We start from the raw sequence: 21,944 nt of genomic DNA on the forward strand, positions 1-21,944 counted from the left end.
TTGCTCTGATGTCACAGAAAAATACAGATGAACAGCCAGCATGTCAGAAAAATGACTCTAGAAAAAAGAGACAAAGGAAGCTGTGAACCTAGGAAAGGAAGGAGCAGTTGAGAAGGAATAAGAGGAAGTGGATAATGCCTGGAGTTGCTGGCTTTTTTTTTTAACTGGAGATGCTTTTAAACAGCAGATTATGAATGTCATGTTTTCATGTAGACTTTGGAGCCCATTTATATGTTTTGCATCAAGCACAGCCCATCTGCACTCCATTCCATTTTAAAATTACATAAGTTGTTTTAACTGTAAATGTTCCTAACCTTGTCGCTCAGCAAATACATTTCTCCTTTACCTCTTCTTTTTTTGTCTCACTTAACATTCATCCTTCTGAAGAGTTCTGATAAATTCAAAAACTTGCTCACTTCTTTTGTGGCCTTTTTGTTTGCCCTAGCGGTATTACATAGCTGGCCCGGTCTGTTTTGTCTTTTAAAACGAGGTGTGTTGCTGTTTCCAGGGTTTGGGTGTCCCTTGGGCAAGCAACCCTCCATGGGCCCCTTCCCTGAGTGAATCTACCTTCTCACTGCCATTGTCACCAGCTGAACTTGCTCCTTCTCCTGTTTCTCACCATTGCTCCTACTTCCTAACTTGATAAGGCTAAGAGCCAGTGAGCAAGCAGGCTGTGAGTGGCATCTATTGCTCCTCCTCCTCACCTGTCCCATTATCTGGCCCAGAGCAAGAGGCAGGTGAAGAAACAGGTTGCAGTACTGAAGAGGAGGAGAAAGTCCAGCAGGCTCTTGTCACTGTGCTCCTGCCGGGATGTGGTTCCTTGGCAGGTGCCCAACTATGCCTACCCTTGACATCAGCCCTGGAGGAACAGCGGCTAAGAACTTCACCATGCATGTTATCAGATTTACAAAACACCACATGCAATCGTAAACACATACAAAACCAGGATGTAAGTGTCCGTAGAAGTATATACCACTAAGTTCAAGGGGGGCTCAATTCCCAGTATTAATCTCTATTTGAGAGCCAGTTTGGTGGACTATCCATGAAGTTGACTGGGTGACCTTGGACTAGTAGTCACTATCTGCCAGCCTGTTGCTGTGAGAGTAAATTAGGAGCTGAATTAATGGTCAACGCCTTGAATTTTTGGGAGGAAGATCCCAAAAATTGTTTTTAATTCAAGCAAATAAAACCAGCGTTATTATACTGAAAACTGTGTCCACAACAAAATAAGTATTATCATAGACTGTATTAGTGGGTGAATGAAAAGTACAGGGCTGACCTTCCTCCACCCAATAAGGGAAGCCGGTTCAGGATTTAACAGTCCCAGCGACTCCTTCCCTGAACTTTCCCCTCAAAGCTACAAAACAATCTCTGAAGCGGAACTCCACATGCGGAACCCATGTTTGCTAGGGGGACCCTAAATAGAGTTGAACCTCCCCTGGACTGAATCCGTTGGTTTTTGGTGTCCCGACCTCCCGCGTGAGCACGCGCGCGCGCGCGCTCTTCCTATTGGCCGCTTTCTTGCCAGCTCCACCTTCCGCTGGGGGGGGGGAAGGAAGGTGTGTTTTGATTGGTCCAGTGGAGACAGGCGGGAGGAAGGTCATCGCACTTCCGGATGTGTGGTCATGGTGACCGTGGTTGCCAGGTAGTGAATGGAATATGGGGGGATGGGGCGGGGGTCTCTGCCTGGGGTCTCTTAGCCCAATACGCCTTTGAGGGGGATGGACTCTCGCCCCTGGCGTCAGACTAGGACTGGGGAGTCCTAGGTTCAAATCCCCACCTAGCCATGAAACTCCATGGGTGAGTTTTTAGCCATCTTTCAGCCTAACCGACCTTGCAGGGATGTTGTGAAGATAAAAGGGGGGTGGAGGGGAGATCACAAAAAATGTGTATACCACTAAGTTCAATGTGGCTCAGTTCTTAGTATTAATAGCTATATAAGAGCAGGTTGAGTGGACTGAAGAGATCCAGGTTCATTTCCTTGTTCTAACCATGAAGCTTCCTGCCCTGAGCTTCAGTAGGATAAAAATAAATGGAGGATTGCTACCAAAATGCATACAGTGCCTTTAATGGGCCGACTCAGAGATCTCAAAACACGTGCAAGTTTTTGAGATCTCTGGGTCTCTTCATCAGGCAAGATGTTACAAAAATGCAGGATTGAGGGGCGACAGAGCAGGGAAGGCTGGCTAGGTGTTATAGTCTACTTGGACGGGTTTACGCTTAGTAGTAAGCATATGAGATGGCATTCTGGAAGGAGATTCCTAGGACGTTTTTTCTGCCTAAACATGCATAGGGTTGCATCCTAAGTGTGGAAAATGGAAGACATAAGCCAATGTTCCCTCCTTACAATTTATTACTGCTTAGTACTAGCAAAATACAAGATGTACAGAAGACTTTAGATTTATGCCTCCTAGCAACACTAACCTAAAGGCATTGTGCAGCTATTTCATCTTTTTCTTGGTAGGAAAAAAGAGAGAAGCTATGGAAAAACAGGGAGGGTGTTGTACTCGTGTCCTGCTTTGTTGGTCCCTGGCCGGCAGCTGGTTGGCCACTGTGTGAACAGAGTACTGGACTAGATTGACCCTCAGTTGACCCAGCATGGCTCTTCTTATGTTCTTATGATGATGTCTGGACTCCTTATAAAATCCGAGGCAGGGTGATGGCACAGTGAAAGCCTGGTCTGGATGCATCCAGAGGGCAGGACTTCATCTCAAGGGTTTTAATTACAGGAGGGTGGATTTAGGTTGAACATTAGGAGAAGCACCTTGATGGTAAGATGGGTTCATCAAGTGAGTGTGCTCTGCTTTGGTGGAGATCTTCAAGCAGAGCCTGAGCAGCCATCAGTGGGGGATGCTCTAGCTGTCAATTTCCTGCACAGAGCAGGAGGTTTGAACTTCATAGCCTACAAAGTTCCCTCCAACTCCATGGTTTTAAAGAATGTACCTGTACGTTGCTTGCAGATGCCGCCAGGGCCTGTTGACAAGGAACTGAGGGACACGCTTGAGAATAGAACCAAAGTTGTGGGACCTGACTAAACAAAGAGTTAAATTTAATTTGCTAAGGAATCACTGGATGTTCTTCTGGAAAAACAGAAGTGAAGCTATTCTGAGGTATTAAGTACCTGTGAGTACGGGGCAGCTCCGTGGGCTGCCATGGAAGTGAACTGCACCATTATTATTATTATTATTATTTATTTATATAGCACCATCAATGTACATGGTGCTGTACAGAGTAAAACAGTAAATATGACTGAAGAGCAATAGGGAAGATGTCACTACAGGTGTTAAAGTATTATACTGTCCAAAATGAGTTTATCCTCGGCTTGAGTTTGTGGCTTCCATATTGCAAACTTGTAAATAGCAGCTGATGGCCAGTAAGAATTGCTTCTCTGCAACCAGGCAGGAAAACTTTACGAAAGACCTCCTCCAGGTCACGTACATGACAAAGTAGGTATGTGTGGGTTGGCAGGTTGGTAAAAAGGGTTTATGGGTTAGTCATGCGTGTAACATTAACTGAGGCTGTTGTATTCTGCCAGGTGGTTCATAACTCATGAGCAGGGCACAGGGTTGCATGCAGAAGGTCCCAGGTCCAAGCCCCAGCCTCTCCAGTTAAACTGGACCTCAGATAAGCAGGTCCTTGAAAAACCATGGAGAGCAGCTGCCAGTTGAAATAAACAGTACTGGGATGGGTGGACCAATGGTTTGATAAGGCCTTTTCATCAGTTCAGAGCTGTATGGTAGGTGGAGAAATGAGAATGGTGTTGATTTCTCAAACCTGACCGCACCTAGAACCTATCTTGGTTTCCGGTTATCAATACATATCAGCCTTCCCTAACCGGATGCACTCCAGATGTGTTGGATTGCAACTCCCATCATCCCCAGCCAACATCTGGGAGGCAACAGGTTGGAGAAGCCTGATCTTATGGCTTCTACCCTATCCCAGAATGGTCATACACTGGGCTAGTATGGAGTAGAAAAAGTGTCACCTTGGAGGGGGAAGAATGCCTCTTGAGTTCATCCTTCCGATTCTCGCTCAACTGAAATGACCCCTTACATGCGTAATGTTACAGAGCGTTTCTGAGGCTTGTACTTGGAGGCCAGCCTTGATCGCGTGTGCCGGTATTGGACTGAAAGTATCAGCTTGGCAGCTGTCCAATTTCCTATTTAAAGCTGTCAGCCCTCTGTCAAAACTTCTGATATCAATGTAGGACACGCTGCAGTGAAGGGAGCTCTTTTCGAAAAGGTAGGATCTTGTGTGTTCTTCACGCTGCAGAAAGAGGGGGGGGTGACCCCAAAAGGCCTTGTGCTATTTTTACCCAAATAGAATAAGACAAGAGGTTTATGTTTCTTCCGTTTATTTTTATAACGGCACCTCTCAACTCCCTGAAATCTTCCTCTCGCTCTTGGCATGTTTTACACTGGGCAGTTTTTACAAATAAAGCTTACGTCGTCTTGGAACCTTGCTTGGTATCCGTCATAATGTCTCTGATTATTGTAAATATAGCATCAAGAGGCAATACAAATGTAATACAAATGAGCCTTCTGACCGATAATAGGTCGTACTAAACCTGGTTGTAGCAAGAGCTGCGTTAAATTTCATGGGGGGAAATGCCCTTCAAGGACAACCAACTCAATTGTTTGGAACTAGAAGAGTGTGGTTGTTGTTTTCTTTTTCTTTGCTGGGCTACGTTGTGTGTGAAAGAGTTCTAAATTAACTGTAACATGGTGCCTTTAGCTCTATATTACTGCCTCAGTGAAATGAAAGCCTTTCTTCTTATGCCATTGAAGTGGTAATGAAACACAATTTGCTCGTTTCGATGTGAGCTAACTTAGATGCATGTTAACCAATTACGGTTATATTCCATTGAACGGTCTTGACCATATCCAGCCAATTAAAACATGGCAACGGTGGCCCATAAGACCTGCATTAACAGCAGAATATAATATTCTTCTATATTCAGATCTTTGTGTTACCTGGATTCCAGATTACCCTAGGTAATGCTCTGGTGCAATCAAAATTGAGGCTATTTTGGTGGAAATCAGGTGTGTGTGTGAGAGGGAGATTGAGAGAGAGATGAAACAAATAATTTGGCTTCGGAAATTTCTAAATACATTGTCTGAAGCGAGAGAAACAGGTGGTTCGTGAAAAACCGCCTAAGGAACCATAACATGGTGGGCACACTTCCAGTTTGAATTTGACTGGTGAACTAGAATAAAAACAGCCTGTTCCTTCTTGATTCTCCGTGGCAATTCCACCAATGCCAGCTTGGTTGGATGCTAAGCTATTTATTTATTTATTACATTTTTATACCGCCCAATAGCCGAAGCTCTCTAGGTGGTTCACAAAAATTAAAACCATAATAAAACAACCAACAGTCTAAAAACACAAATGCAAAATACAGTATAAAAAGCACAACCAGGATAAAACCATGCAGCAAAAATTGATATAAGATTAAAATACAGAGTTAGAACAGTAAAATTTAAATTTAAGTTAAAATTAAGTGTTAAAATACTGAGAGAATAAAAAGGTCTTCAGCTGGTGATGAAAGGAGTACAGTGTAGGCACCAGGTAGACCTCTTTGGGGAGCTCATTCCACAACCGGGGTGCCACAGTGGAGAAGGCCCTCCTCCTAGTAGCCACCTGCCTCACTTCCTTTGGCAGGGGCTCACAGAGAAGGGCCCCTGTAGATGATCTTAAGGTCCGGGCAGGTACATATGGGAGGAGGTGTTCCTTCAAATAACCTGCCCCCAAACCGTTTAGGGCTTTGAATGTCAATACCAGCACTTTGAATCGGGCCTGGACCTGGACTGGCAGCCAATGAAGTTGTAAAAGGACTGGCATAATTGCGAAGACCGTTGCTGCTAAAATTGGGATTCTTGCTTTCCCCCATTGTATTCACTTTCACACCTTGTAGTTCAACCCCCCAAATGCTGGGAGTGGCGTACATGCAATCAGTAAAACTAGACAGTCCCTGCCTGCAGGCTTACAATCTCAAAGGAAAAGGGGATGAGAAAGGAAGAGGGGGGGAAAGTAGTAATCTTACAGCCAGGCTGGCAGGATGGTCCCACTTCCCCTCTGGACTCCTTCTGGGGGTTTGACTCGATGGCCTTGTAGGCCCCTTCCAACTCTGCTATTCTATGATTCTATGATGCTTTTTCTCCTGCATTTTTTGACCAAGTCAGACTCAATTTGTCTCCCAACGGATATCAGGGGTAATTGAAGTCCCCCATCACTACTACGTCGTACTTCCTTGAAACACTGGCAATTTGCTTTTCAAAAGTTTAATCGTCATCTTCTACTAGATCGGGTGGTCAGTAGTAGACTCCGACTATCATGCTCCTTTTATTCCTTGACCCATTCATTTTAATACAGATGCTCTCAACAGGGCTCCCAGGCTCATCCTCCTATATTTCTGTGCAGGAATAAGTATTTTTAACATATAGTGCAACTCTGGCTCCCTTTCTGTTTCTTCTGTTCTTTTTGAACAGGTTATATCCTTCAAGAATACTGTGTTTTTATGCTTTTTATGTTTTTAAACTTAATTGCAGGAAGCTGGAATTGGCTATTTGTGCCTCAGGCTCTCTTTTGCCTAAAGCATTTTTTTGCTGCTTTTAAAAATTACGATTCATCCTTTTTTGGCGATGTTAAACTGGGAAGGAGGAAGTTGAAAGGCTAAAGCCGCTGTCTCCATCCTGGGATTCTCTGGATGTGTTGGATTGCAACAGTTATGCTGGCTGGGAGTGAGGGTCCAGTACATCTGGTGGGGCGGGGGGAGGCACCAAGTCAGAGAAGTGTGGGCTAAAGAGTTTGAGCATCACTTTGAACACATGCTTGAAATTAATGGCCTTTAAAAGTGATTAACTTTTGGCAGGGATCATACTTGGCATTTGCTTGATGTCTTGTACTAATCAATCAAATCCAACTTTCCTTGTTTAGATCTCCGTTCTTGTAACCTGCTCATTTGTTCCCTCGTGTAACGTCACGAACCGTGCACAGCGCACTTGGCAATACGTCTGGTTGATCAAACGTGCAGCACGGTCTGAAATGGAAACAGCTTTGCTTTTTTATGAGTGCCAGTGCCAGTCCACTTCCATGGCCTGCGTAGCCCATTCCTACCTTCCTCATAAATGACATTACGTTTCTGCTGGCATCTTTGGTTTGTGACGATGATGCTGACCGAATACTTTCCCTGTAGAAAATTAGTCTCTAAAGCGTCGAAATGGAATTCCTTAACCTGGCACCGTGTTTAGCTGGGGCAAACCTTTCTCCAGAGTCAAGAGTCCCGGAGTGCGGTAAGGTATTTTCTCTGACTGTGGACCCAGAGACTTGTATCACTTGGGCACGGCTACTCACAAGGTGGTTTGCCATTTTTCCTCTCCTTCCTCTGACCTGTTCTGTCTGCGTTGCTGCCTTTTGCTTTAATCGGAGTTTGTCTCGCATTTGTGATACCCATAAATATGTAGATACTGATATTATGGTAACATGAGTTCATTATTAGGTGTGATATTGAATTTTGGGATTATAGTGTATTGGGGTGATCATCACTCCCATTTATTTATTTATTTACAAAACTTATATTTATATATATCTAAAATAGATTCCAGCAACGTTGGGCAGTGAGTGGCAAAAGATCCCACTTTCCCTCATATTACCACATTGAAAGTAGTTTTTTTATAGGGGGATTTTCAGGGGATACCACAGGAGACATCCTGGTAGTTGACAATGTCTTGTAATGGACCTGAAAACTTCCATGAGTGACCACTCAAGAGTGTGCAATAAATTGCTCATTTAGAGGAGTCCTATGACAAATTTCCCCTAAGGGAACTCCACCCTAAGCAGAAAAAAAAGGTCTTCCACCGTTGTGATGGGCTTTTCCCCCCATCACAATAACATATTGTACTGATGAGGTATGTATGGGGGCGGTGGTTTGTTTTGTTTGCGGAGTCAGCCTTTTGAATGTAAATACTTAGGGCTAGAACAAACCTGAAGTTGGAATTTGCAGTTGAAAGAGGGGGGAAATCTAACTCCGTATGCAAAACAAGCAGAGCCAGAGAGTTTGATGTTGGATCTGTTATAGCTGGAGAAGAGAAGATTGAGGGGAGACATGATAGCACTCTTCAGATACTTAAAAGGCTGTCACACAGAGGAAGGCCAGGATCTCCTTTCAATCATCCCAGAGTGCAGGACACGGAATAACGGGCTCAAGTTACAGGAAGTCAGATTCCAGCTGGACTTCAGGAAAAACTTCCTGACTGTTAGAGCAGTACGACAATGGAACCAGTTACCTAGGGAGGTGGTAACACACTAGAACCCTTCAAGAGGCAGCTGGACAAGAGGCAGCTTCCACACTAGAACCCTTCAAGAGGCAGCTGGACCACCATCTGTCAGGGATGCTTTAGGGTGGATTCCTGCATTGAGCAGAGGTTTGGACTCGATGGCCTTATAGGCCCCCTTCCAACTCTACTATTCTATGATTCTATATTACTGGAGATGGAAGTCCAGAGGACTGTTGACTTTTCAGTTGGCTCCCATAGAATGCCTGCCTGCATCCTCCAGAAACTTAGCATGCTAAATCCATCCATCCTTGGAACACCAGTCTGGGCCTTTCTGGCTGTGACTGACAAAATCCTACCCGGAATCAGAATTTCAGGCTTGGGTGCTGGAATTCGTGATCATTAGACTTGCTTGAGGGCCTTTCCGCACTTTACATGGCTGCAACCTCAGGTCGACGGTGCTGCAGCCAATCCTAGCTCTGACATGGGTATTTATATGATGATCACGTTTTCAAATGCACATTGATCTGATTCACACGTTCAAATTTGTGCACACCCCAAAAAAAACCCTACCATGTGAATTGGTGCCAGGTAACCCTGAACATCTGAGACATTTACCATTTTCTACATCTGCTTCCCTTTTGGAAAAAAAGTCTCTCACTCAAACTCTGGGATCAGCCATGGGCTACAAAAACACCACACCAGACTATATTGAATCAGTGTTTTGTTTGTTGACCAGCACATTAGTCAAGTGTATTGTGAAGTTGTTTGGGGAGGGTGGGGACTGGGCTTGAGTTGTGGGAGGAGAAAAAACAGCAAGAGGCCTTAAGAGGTAGCATGCCACGTGGGTCTCCTGAGAGATCAGTGATGTCATCAATCCAGGATTTGGGGGTAGAAGTCCAGGGCCCCACTCCAAATGATCAGGAGGGCCGTCAAACATAGTTGGGCTGGCTTGCTACATTTTGAAGAAAGTGAAGTAATACACTTTACCACCCCTTTCCCCAAAGAGTCTAAAATTAACTGCACCACTATAGTCCAGAGATTTAAAATTAACTGCACCACTGTAAGAGATGCTTTTGGATGGTTCAACAGAACCCTGCTTATAAACAACCCTGCATATGAACCCTGCGGAGTTGGCCCATCTCTCCCACCATTATCTACTTTAATTGGCACTGCCACCCCAGGGACCCGGGCAGCTTCATATCGTCTTGCTGGGCCCTGCTTCCTAAGGTCATTCAACTGGAGATGCCGAGGATTGAACCTGGGTCCTTCTGAATGCCAAGCAGGTGCTCTGCCTCTGAGCCCATGCGTTTGCCACTGGGAAGACTAGAACGTGATGTAGCACGTTGGATCAAAGGCTTACTGTGCCAGACTACTTGGCCTCTTGCCCAGGGCTGCATAACACAGGTGCTGGAATTAGTGTTAAGAGGCACAGAATTCAGCACTTTGAGAACTTTGGGGCATGCTGTCTGGGTCTGATGGAATTTGTAGTCCAAAATACCTGGAAGATCCTAGGATGGGGAAGGCTAGTATATATGTATGTTGAGGGGAAACATCCATGGACACGGTGTGAACAGAATGCTGGATGAGATGGACCCTTGGTCTGATCCAGCATGGCTCTTCTGTTCTTACTTTTCTTTTTCCTAAAGCACTTTTCTTTTTCCTAAAGCTTTTAAAACTTGATTTTGTTCTGACTTTATACTGTTAGTTTTACCCTACCCTGTGCCTGTTTACCCTACCCTGTGCCTGTTTACCCTGCCCTGTGCCTGTTTACCCTACCCTGTGCCTGTTTACCCTACCCTGTGCCTGTTTGCTTTCTCTTCCCCTCCTTATTGTTTTATTATGGTTTTATTAGAATGTAAGCCTACACGGCAGGGTCTTGCTATTTACTGTTTTACTCTGTACAGCACCATGTACATTGATGGTGCTATATAAATAAATAATAATAATTTCAGTTGACCCCATTTCTGCCTTTCTTGTACTCAAAAAGATATTGGACAGTTTTACACAGATAACCCACAACTTTCATTTAATTGAGTCTTAGAGAAAAAGTATATCTCATCTTTCAACCAGCTAGTCCTCAAGGTGGCTTACAAAAACTCCTTACAGTACTAAACGATCTCACCATTTCACCCCCAAATAAAACCAAATCACATCTTTTAAAGAGTGTCAACAACAAACCCCGATAAAACAGCAGTTCATCAGTAAAAGCAAAAGTTTTTAATTGGCACTTAAATGGTAACAATGTAGGCATCTGACAACGTGCCTGGGGAAGGGCTTCCAAAGTTGGGGTGCCAACACAGAGAAGGCCCTTTTCCCACTCACAGCAAGGCCTCAGCCAAAGACATTAAGAACTGGACGTGTTGTGTGGGGAGGTCTTGCACAAACGTCCACCAAAAATACTAGTGCATGAAAGAAAAGACTGTTTACGTTCAGCTCTGTTTTGTCCCTTGTGGCAGACAGTCTGAAGGGATCCAGTTTATGAAATTAGAGCTCTGCTTGGTTGTCTGGAGACAATCCTTGCTGTACAAGCCTGACTTAATGTATATGTTTGCATCTGAAGAATCAGGTTCCCCTTTCAAAAAGATGCATTGCTCCTTTCAGTGCCTTTGATTTGAGGCAGGGAGGGACAAATGGCAATGCCCTGGTGCAAAAGGGATCGGAAGGCAAGTTGGCCAGGTCAGTGGCTTCCTTGCTCCCAGCTGACTGATTTTACATGTTGCAAAACAGGCCCCGGGGAGCTGCCAGATGTTGCGTGCAAAAATAGTGGAAATGTTTGTGATCAATCTACGTAATGCAAGTTTGTGATCAGCCTGTGCAATGTGCTTTCGTCTCTACTCATTTCCCACAACACCAGGAGGAAGAGCGGTAAAGGAAAACTCATGGATCTCACCTCCATGGTCATTCTGCCGCTGCTTTTTGGCAGCTTGGGGATCTTCGGCCTCTTCTGGCTGCTTCAGCGAATGCGCGTCAGGGCCTACCTCAAAGATGCCGTGGTGGTGATCACAGGAGCAACTTCTGGACTAGGGAAAGGTAAGTTTTGGAGTGATTTGGCATAGCAAAGGAGGGAGATAAGGGCCCCATGTTCCTTAACATCTTCCTTTAAGAAGCAGGGCTGGCGATAAACCCTTCACCCTGCTCAAGTTCCAAGGTAGCATCGCTGCATCAGAATCCTTGTGAAAGAGGAAAGAATTAGAGACATGTTCTATATTTGCAGCACCTCTCCCCGAATGTACAGGTTGAGCAGGTACGAGGCAAGTAGAAACACTGGTGGTGATGTGAACCTCGAAACAGCATCGACTGAGCATCCCAGGATCTTTAAGGACTAGCCCGATTTTTTTCCCCGTCTGGCTGCCTGGTACCTCATTCCACATCTGCACCTCTTGCACTGGGGGCTGTCCCCTTCCTCCCTTCCTCCTTTCTCAAAAGCAGAAGTAGCTGCAATGCCAAATCTTGGTTGCTGGAGAAAGGGAGGCTGCACCTATCGCAGGATTCTCCCTGTCCACGAAATGTCCCATTACACCCTGCAGACACACACGGAGGGGGAGGGGGGAGAGCCTGCCCAGCAGCTGGATAACAACTGCTTTAACCTGTCGCGCCCACCTGGCATACAAGTCCCTGCCAGCAGTTTCAAGTTCAGGCACTCAACTTGATTCCGCTCAGGTGAGCTGAGCATTTTCAGCGTGCTTGACAAGGTGGCGAAAGGGAAACATTTCCATAGCCGCTCATTCAATTGTGTCTCGGAGAGCACCTCAGGGCTTGGGAGTCCACGGTCTTCCAAATGTTGTAGGGCTCCAATTCCCATCTGCCCTAGCCAGTCTGGCCAGTGGTGAGGGCTTCTGGGAGCTGTAGTACATCAGTGCTTTAGGGTGGATTCCTGCATTGAGCAGGGGGTTGGACTCGATGGCCTTGTAGGCCCCTTCCAACTCTGCTATTCTATGATTCTATGATAATAGAACCACAGCAACCTGAGTGACCTGATCCTTTTAAACCTGGTTCTCCCTCGCTAACTAGCTGATTTCCTCATGAAGATTGGGACTGAACACTGTCCCTTTGCAGCTTATGATCTGACTCAAAGGAATCTCTTCAGCCTAAGGGGCTTGTCTCTGTGTCACCCCCCTTGTGAATTACCCCCCCCCCCTTTGAGACACAGAAGCTGAGTTGATGTCAGCTTTGCCTCCCGCCCCAAAACTATTCATTCACTATATGACACACCTAGTCAAACATGGCAACTTGCCCTTCTACACCCACTGTCCTCACAAAATACTTTCTAGTCATCCGAGAGAGGAGCTGCTACTTTATCCCACCGTCGGTGGGTGTGGAATAACAAAAGAAAACCTATCCTAGCAGGAAAGATTAAACCACTAGTAATTGTGGAAATAAGGATTACTCAACGTTTCTTTTTTAAAAACAAAACCCCTCTCTTTTAAAAAGTTAGAGCTAAATAAACCAAAACATGTTGCCCTTTATACAGAAATGAAATGGACATACACAAAACTGGTGTTCTTAGCAAGAGCTGGAGAAATGGAAGGACCATTAAGGGCGCAATTCTACGCATGTTTAGACAGGGGGGTGGGGGAGTCTTATAACTCGCAGCCTTCCCCAGCCATCCTAAACACTGGAATGCCTGGTGTTACTGGATCACCCCAGTAAGGCAGATCCTCTACAGACTTGCCCTGTTCCGGACTGAGCAGAAGCCCAGAACAAGGCCGCAAAACAACAAGGCCGGCTAGAGGTAGTAACAGCCAGGAGAGCTCGGCCCTGCGTGACTTGCTCCGATGAGGCCTGAGACCAATCTGAAGTCCCAGACTCCACCTTTTCCTGCAAAATGAAAGCCCTAAAGGGACAGGCTCGAAGCCTAACACTCCTCCATCTCTCCGAGAGCTCGTGCCTGGTGCACTGACGGCATTGGTGCATTGGCTCTATGGAATGTGGGGCTCTGGGAGCTCGGGGGTCTCTGGCATCCGGGTCTCGGGGGTCTCTAGCACCTCAGGCTCTGGGGTCCTCTGGCAGCTCTGCAGTGGCTGCCTGGACCTGGAGTTTCCTCTGTCGGCATCTCCGGTTCTTCGGCCTCCGAGCCCATATCACTGTTGGACTCTTGGGTCATGACTAAACCCATCGCTACTGTACCCGCTAGGAAACGCGAATACAAGGCTTCTCTTGATATGGCATATTCTCTCTCTCTCTCCTTCTCTTTGTCTTTCCTCCGTCTTCTTCCCTGCCAAGAATGTGCCAAAGCTTTCCATGCTGCTGGGTCAAAGCTGGTGCTGTGTGGAAGGAACGGAGAGAGGCTTCAAGAGCTTCTGCGGGAGCTGTCTGCTACTGCCAGCCAGCCAAAGAACGTAAGCGTGGGTCGGGGAAGGACAGATAGGGTGGAGCGGGGAGGGCCTGCAGCTCACCGGTGCTTTGCATCCACCAGGTAGGTGTCAGTCCCTGCCGTCTCCAGATTTAAAAGGGATCTTGGGAAGGAGGGATGGAAGAGACATCTCCACGAGGCTTTAGAAAGAGGCACCACCTGTGGTGTGAAGCTGCCCTTCACGCCTAAAATCTGACTCTCCTTTTAAGAGTTTTTAGCCTGTGGGACTTCTGCCAAGTACTCCCTTTAGAGTATTTTACTAGCAAGGCCACAGCCTTTACAAGCAAGGCACAGGTGTGGGGTGGGGTACATGCTGAATGGCTCATAGCTCTCGACCAGCTAGCCCTTAGAAGGGGGATTTGAAGCTCTTGTCAAGAGACTGAGGAGGAAAGGATTCGCTGGGCGCTGGGTTGCTCTGGACCAGAGATCGAGCCCTTGAAGGTGTGGAAGGAGCCCTTCCTGGGGTTAGGCTGCAGTGTAAGTTACAGTTGACTCTTTCATTGTATCCTCTGTTTGCTGCCTTACCGCTTCTTTCATCTACGAAAATTCCCACCTCCCTCTTTTTTTTGGAACTAACCACAGTGGTTGGAGGGTGTCATATCTAACCCTGCTCCCCTTAAGTTAGAAGAAAGTGTTTCAAGTGATCAATCAGAATCTGAAGTAGAGGAGTCGGTGCCAGAAACAGGCCAGCCTGTACCAGCGGGGGAGAAAGCTCTCACAGGCTCTTCACCAGCTGGGAGTGAACCTTCTCCAGAGCTTATCTCCTCAAGGGCAAACAATACATAGTCAGTGAGAAGCCAACATTCTTCCGAAGGAGAGAGCGTGGACAGGTTAGCCGATCCTAGAGTACGCCGCCGACTAAAACGGGCAGAGCGAGAGGAAGTTGGCCTGGCTCGCATCTCATGAGAAGCTGCCTCAGAACGCGCCTTGGGAAAAGGCTTTCCATTCTTCTTGAAAGGACAATTGTCTCACTTAGTTTGCCTAGTTTTGCCTAGGGGAAAGTTCCCAGAGATTAGACTCTCTTCAGGTGGGAAGAGATGCTTATGGCTTGAATAAAGCTTTGTGGATTACTTAGCCGGCCTCGCTATTGTCTCCCAAGAAGGCGGGAGGTTTTGAGAAACACGACAGAGTGGGTTTGTAAATTGGTTAAAGCCAACCCGATTAGCACTGGTATCGTTGCCGATGTAATGCTGCACTGCAAAAAGAGGGTTTTCATAGAATCCTAGAGTTGGAAGGGCCATTTAGTTCAACTTTCAACTCAGTGCAGAAATTCAGTTCAAAGCATCCTTGATCAATGGCTTTCCAGTCTCTGCTTCAATACCTCCCTAAGCAGTTGCTTCCATTGTCTGACGGCTTCTCAGCTTTACTGCAAGAGACGATAAGCTGAGTGTCTTAGTGCATGGGTGGTGCGGTTTTGGCTCTGTAAGCAACGGCACTCACCTTTGAACATTGGGAATAGAGGGATTTTTTTGTTTCTACCCTCCGTCCTGCTAATGCCTTCAAAGTAGTTTATCTGGAATATAAAACACAACACATAAAACACAAAGCGACTGAGTGTATTCTGTGGCTGAGCAGGTTTGGACACAACTGATGACTGCCGTTGTTGTTTTTAAAAACAGCCCCATAAGCATCACACTGTGATCTTTGACCTCTCGGACATCAAAGCGGTCGTCAGCGCTGCTGAAGAGATTTTGAAGCACGTGGGTCACGTGGACGTCTTGATCAACAACGCTGGGATCAGTTACCGAGGCGCCATTGTGGACACCGTGGTGCAGGTGGACAGAAAAGTGATGGAGACCAACTATTTCGGTCCAATCGCTTTGACAAAAGGTAAAACGTAAGATGGCCTCCTCATCTTACTTTAATACTATCATTCACATGCCAGATAATGCAACCATGACCGCGCAACACTGACTTAGCAGCTACACCCGTTTGGTGTGCTAGAGGCTGTGTGAAACACCTGGACCGCTATGCAGAGGCCTTCACCAGGTGAGGCTGTGGATGTGCTGAACCGGTGCCTGGCTGTGACAATGAACTGGATGAGGGCTAATAAACTGAAGCTCAATCCAGACAAGACTGAGATGCTGCTGGTGGGTGGTTCTTCTGGCTGGATGAGGGGTGTTCAACCTGTTCTGGATGGGGTTGCACTCTCCCTGAAGGAGCAGGTTTGTAGCTTGGGGGTTCTGCTAGAACCATCTCTTGTCACTTGAGGCCCAGGTGGCTTCAGTGGCACGGAGTGCCTTCTACCAACTCCGGTTGGTGGCCCAGCTACGCCCCTATCTGGGCAGGGATAACCTAGCTTCGGTCGTCCATGCTCTGGTAACCTCCACATTAGGTTACTGCAATGCCCTCTACGTAGGGCAGCCTTTGAAGACGGTTCGGAAGCTGCAGTTTGTGCAAAATGCAGCGACCAGATTGATAACTAGAACCAGAAGGTTCGAACATATAACACCGATTCTGGCCCTCTTGCATTGGCTGCCTATACATTTCCGAGCCCAATTCAAGCTGCTGGTTTTAACCTATGAAGCCTTACACAGCTTGGGGCCACAATACCTGATGGAACGCCTCTCCCGACATGAACCTACCCGTACACTACGCTCAACATCTAAGGTCCTACTCCGAGGGAAGCTCGGAGGATGGCAACAAGGGAGAGGGCCTTTTCAGTGGTGGCCCCCAATTATGGAATGATCTCCCCAATGAGGCTCACCTGGCGCCAACATTGTTATCTTTTCAGCGCCAGGTCAAGACTTTTCTCTTCTCCCAGGCATTTAACAGCATTTAACAACATATGCCAAGTTTGTTTGTTTTTTAATGGACCCCAGAACTGTTGTTGTTAAATGGCTACTGTTGTTTTAATACTTTTGATGGTTTTAAATTTTGTATACTTTTTAATGTTCACTGTTTTTAACTTTTGTAAACCGCTCAGAGAACTTCAGCTATGGGGCAGTATATCAATTTAATTAATAAATAAATTATTGCAGGGCAGTCAAGGTCACCATGAGTTCTATTTATCCCAACATGGCCCCTGGCACACACCTAGCCCACTCCACACAATTCAATCCTTTTCAGGCCCAAGGCGACACAGGCTTACTCTCAGGTAGGGATCGAGCCAAAACGCTTGAGCGTGTTTGCCATCTAGGTCTCTTCCCATGGTGGAGTCCTGCTTCCAACTGTCATCCTTCTTAGCACTGGGCAGGCGTCACGTCACGGATGTGGACAGCTAGTCCTCTTTGAAAACTTCCTTTGTCCTCTGCATGGAACAAACACCAGGCTCAGCGGAGATCTGCAGAAAGAACGCCGGGGGGGGGGGGGGGGCGAGGGATTGATGTGCCAAACTGAGGCGGAATTGGCTTCACTTAGTGGAGAAATCAGGAGTGAAGCCCCTTCTGCTGAGTGGGGAAATTGGACTCCAACTCTGTTGGGTCTAACGCTTCTGGCTTACGGTCTGCAATGTAGGGACACCACAGCGCCTCGAAGCCACAGCGGTACCCGCCTAGATTTTAATCTTATATCAACTTTGCTGCGTGGTTTTATCCTGGTTGTGCTTTTTATACTGTGTTTTGTAATTGTGCTTTTAACATGTTGGTTGTTTTATTATGGTTTTAATTTTTGTGAGCCGCCCAGAGAGCTTCAGCTATTGGCCGGTATAAAAATGTAATAAATAAAATAAATAAAATAAAATAGACCAGCTGCCTCTCCATGTGGCCTCTGCACCCTGTCCATCATTCAAATTCGGTTTCAGAAGAAAATGACTCATAGCCTTCACTGAAATCAGTGGGACTTTGTTTCAAATAACTGTGTTCTGGAGGGTGAGAGCCTTGGACATAGCTGTCTCGGCAGTAACTGCAAGAGCACCTCTCTCCTTTTTTCTCTCTCTTAAGATCCTAATGTAATTAGGATCTTAAAAGCTGGTATTGTGGTTCTCACAAGAGCTCGGACTACCCAAGCAGCGAACCTTGTGAAGATCCAAGTTTTCAGGGCTGGGCTAGGAATGAAAACGGGTAACGCTCCTGAGATTTGATTCTAGGCAGGAGCCAGGGAAGGAGCCCAGATCTCCCAGCGTCCAAGCACACGCTCGTTCTCATGACGCTATTTGAAGACGTCATCCTCGTGTCTCTCTTTCTCCCCACTTATTCCCTCTCTAGCACTTCTGCCTTCCATGATCAAGAGGAGAAAAGGCCACATTGTGGCCATCAGCAGCGTTCAAGGCAAAATCGCCATCCCGTTCCGCTCTGCATGTGAGTACTTTCTTCCTGGGGTTTAGGACAGGAACTGAGTGCAGCGCTGAGCTCACCATCGGCTAGGGATGTGCAGGGAAGGTGGTGCCATACACAATGATCAGCCTTCCCCTCAACAGGGTGCCCTCCTGATGTGTTGGACTGCAACTCCTGTAATTCCCTTAATTATGGGAGTTGAAATTCCAAGGGACCTAGAGGGGGAGCCAGGTTGGGGAAGGCTGCACAGTATGGTCTTGGACCTGCAGATGTGGCATTAATAGAGTTCAAAGGAAGGGGGGCTTGATTTAATGTTGCATGCAGATTTCTGGCTTAGATGGACATCAAGCACCAGGGAGAACCGACCCTCACACACACACACACACGCCTTTGCCGCAAACAGACGTGTTTGTCTTGGAGGGACAGTGTGTGATTCCTATAGGGCCTCTCCACAAGCAACTGACATACATCTTTGCAGCAGTAATACTTCCATGGGTGCTGCTGGGACACTGCAGATCCATGACTTGAGCCTGCCTGCATCCCCCTTTGGTTTTATCCCAGATGCAGCTTCTAAGCATGCCACCCAAGCCTTCTTTGACTGCCTGCGAGCTGAGGTGGAGCAGTATGACCTTGACGTGACCGTCGTGAGTCCCGGCTACATTCAGACAAATCTGTCCCTGAATGCCATGACGGCAGATGGATCCAAGTATGGAGGTGAGGACTGGCTTTGCCCGTGTAATTTATGTGTATCTCACTGTTGTGGTGAACGGTCCGAAGGAGAGAGTTGAAATTCAACCCCCTCCAATCTTGCCACAGGCTCAGAAATCATGATATAAATACACACTAATGGACTTGATTTCTGATTGATTGTTTCCGGATGGCCTGTCTTCAACAGTGACAATGAGTCTACCTCTCTCCACTCCCAAATTTATGGGGTTAGTTAATAGACAGGAGCTGGCCTCTCCAATCTTCTGCCTCTTTTATCCACCAGGCAGGTGAGTATTAAGAATATAACACGAGAACGTAAGAAGAGCCATCCTGGATCAGACCAAGGGTCCATCTAGTCCAGCGTTCTGTTCACACTGGCCAACCAGCTGCCTGTGGGAAACCCACAAATAGGTGTGCAGTAACACCCTCACACTTCTTTTCACCAGCAACTGGTGTACCTAGGCCTACTACCTCTGATACTGGAGGTAGCATATGGCCATCAGGACTAGTAGCCATGGATAATCTTCTCCTCCATGGTGACCATCACGACATCTTATGGCAGCAAATTCCATAGTTCAACTGCACTGTATAGTTACTTCCCTTGATCTGTCCGGTATCTCCCACCAATCAGCTTCATGGGAATGACCCCTTTAAGGTTCTAGTATTATGAGAGAGGGAGAGAAAAATGCCTCCCTGTCCACTTTCTCCACACCATGCATAAGTTTGTACACCTCCATCATGTCTCCCCTCACTCACCTTTTTTTTCAGCTATTAACTTGCCATTAAAAAGGTTTATTTTTTACTCTTTTCAGTGATGGACAAGACAACCAGAGAAGGCAAGGCAGCTGCTGAGGTGGCTCAGGTGGTTCTCAGCGCTGTGGGGGGGAAGAAAAAGGAGGTGCTGGTTGCTGGTTTTGTGCCTTCTCTGGCCGTGTACCTCCGAACGCTCTGCCCCAGGCTCTTCTTCACCTTGATGGCATCCAGAGCCCAAAAGGAGAGAAAAGTTAAGGATTCCTAGCCCTGAACAGAGCCTAGTAAAGTCTGTCGAACCATTGACTGATAAACCAAAAGCCAACAGTTACTTGTGTCTAGGGTCTGTGGGAAGCACGAACATCAGGAAGTCTTAATTCATCTATCTCCCTTGGGTGAAGAGTTGGATCCGTTCCCGCGCTGCTTGCACGTCATTGCCAGCATCTGAGAAGAGCAGCCATCACCACCCAAGGCTTCCTCAGCCGCTGGGAAGGAGGACGTTAACTGTAGGATGCAAAGGGAAGTTCTGCATGTTGGAATGAGCAGGAGCTGCATTCTGCCACACCTCCCATTCGTTTGATTAGGGCTTGTTCAGAAAAGGTGCCATTAACAGCTCAATATCCGTCATTTCCTCTCGGCATAGCTCATCATCTGTGGTTTTAATTCCTGCTATTTCCCTCCTGAAAAATGGAGCCTGTAACTGCTTACGTCTTTTATGCTGGGTTGGATGGTGGGGAGAAGGAAAGGTGGCTGAAGTTAAACAGTGTGTTGTGGGCGCCTTGCCCTTTACTACATTTTAGCCAGTAGTCTGAAATCAAGATGCCCTTCCACTCACATCACCTCCCCGCCCCGCCCCTGGACTTGTAAGAATAGCCTGGTAGGATATGCTTGCCTTTTAAGCTCAGACTGAACAGTGGGAGAAGGAAACCACGACAACGAAAGCATTGGGTGGAGAGAGAACTACAGGGTGGCAGCAGGGGTGGTGGGAGTGTTTGTTAGAGAATTATGGTAAAAAAGGGGGGAGGCAGCTTCCTTCACAGCTAGACCCAACTTACTAATTGCTATTAAAATAGCTAAAATTAAAGCAAGAACGACGTGTGTTCTGTTCATGGTGTTATCAGCTGAATTTAGTATCTAAGGCACAACACCAAATGTACTGTGCCTGGTTTGTTTTTTGTTGATGCATCTAGGAGTCCACAGAATTATGTGTCTAACCCATGAGCCCTCTCACCTGAGGCCAGCTTCCTCTAACCTGGTGCCCCCCAGATGTTTTGGAGTATAACTCCCAGCACTGGTCACCGCTAAGGGTTGGTGGATGTTGTAAGCCAAAACATCTGCAGGGTTACAAGTGATCCACCCCTGCCAAGAAGCATGGGTGTGGGATTAATAATATCAAAGTAAATATTCCTAACCTAAACCAGTTCAACTGCTGGTATAAGATAGGAACGACTCTCATTTATGCAAAAGGCACAAATCCATTCTTCTCCTCAGTGGACACAGGACAAAGTGAGCCTCTCAAGACTCAAACTACAGTGGGTCTAAGTGTGTTAAAAAGGAGCTATAATACTAACTTACCTGGCCATGTTGGCTCTTACATTTGATACTAGCCCTACATTTATCCACTCCTGGGAGCTGCATCTGTCTTCCTCGCCAACCAATCTTAGCAGCCCTCTAGAACGAAACCTGTGCATGCCGTTTCAATCTACCAACTCTAAAATTTATTCCAAAAACCAGTGGTTTTAGACTGTGCAACTCATTCCCAGCGTTGTGTTTTGCCTTTCTTAGCTGTTTCCACCCTGCCGATAAGACAACTAACACAAAGATCAAGTTCCTGCAGCAGTCACACCCGTGTAACATCTGCTTGCACACTCAGAGGGAAGGGGAAGAGTAGCCAATTGCTATAAATAGAACTGTGAAATATTTTTAACCTTGAGTGTACGTACTAATGATTGTTTATGCCAAACAAGCAAAAAACAAGTAAATAGTTGCTTTTCTGGCTTACATGGTCTTTAGCGGTAGTAGTAATCTCTATTATAGTCCCTATCGGTAGCCTTACAGCCCCCAAAAATACAACTACAGGAATCTACTTGGCTTGCTCAGATACTAGGAGTAGTTCTACATGAGCTTTTATTGTGCAATTGCCTTGCCTCATCCACAGAATTTTACTTTGTGGGGTGGAGACCTCCAAACAATGTCATCTTCCACCTCCAACCCACCCACTTTTTCCCCACTGCTTCTTCAGTCTTTTTTTCTTTCCGGAAAAATAAAAGAAAAAAAGGTGCATTGATGAAGAGAGGATAATTGCACAATGTCTTTTGACTGATAATGCTAGGAGCCCTCTTCTTTGGAAGCACCCTAGGACTTGAAAGCTACAGGATTTCAACCCTTGGCTAAACTGACCCACTGAACAGAAGCGGCAGCAAGCTCTTTGCCTGCTGCACCGGATTCCAAGGGCTAAAGATAGCACCATGTCCCAGCCCTGCCCTTGAGGGATGCCATTTCAAGGTCACTCTCTTCACTGCACAAAGGTCAGGTTGCCGCTACCATGTTTAGCAAGGGAATATACCTGTCCACAGGCATCTCAGGTTACATGCTCCCATTCTCAAGTTCAAATTTTGCACTAGAAGTCAGATAGTCTTACTC

At 46.5% G+C, this 21,944-nt stretch overlaps 1 protein-coding gene across 3 annotated transcripts; it reads left to right on the plus strand.

Annotated features, from left to right (window-relative positions):
* Positions 1 to 1,593: 1,593 nt before the first annotated feature.
* Positions 1,594 to 20,596, plus strand: DHRS7B (dehydrogenase/reductase 7B). 3 transcript variants are annotated; one of them, XM_063143263.1, is made up of 7 exons: positions 1,594 to 1,645; positions 11,131 to 11,306; positions 13,500 to 13,615; positions 15,249 to 15,459; positions 17,775 to 17,867; positions 18,405 to 18,557; positions 19,364 to 20,596. In XM_063143263.1, exons 1-7 carry the CDS (start codon positions 1,626 to 1,628, stop codon positions 19,567 to 19,569), a joined length of 975 nt encoding a protein of 324 aa, XP_062999333.1. In that variant the 5' UTR covers positions 1,594 to 1,625; the 3' UTR covers positions 19,570 to 20,596. The 3 variants fall into 3 exon arrangements, with proteins under 3 accessions (XP_062999333.1, XP_062999334.1, XP_062999332.1); XM_063143264.1 differs by lacking the exon at positions 1,594 to 1,645 and adding an exon at positions 4,099 to 4,242; XM_063143262.1 differs by lacking the exon at positions 1,594 to 1,645 and adding an exon at positions 7,221 to 7,356.
* Positions 20,597 to 21,944: the final 1,348 nt, after the last annotated feature.

This window comes from Elgaria multicarinata, chromosome 17 (genome assembly GCF_023053635.1).
Source record: "Elgaria multicarinata webbii isolate HBS135686 ecotype San Diego chromosome 17, rElgMul1.1.pri, whole genome shotgun sequence".
Lineage (NCBI taxonomy): Eukaryota > Metazoa > Chordata > Lepidosauria > Squamata > Anguidae > Elgaria > Elgaria multicarinata.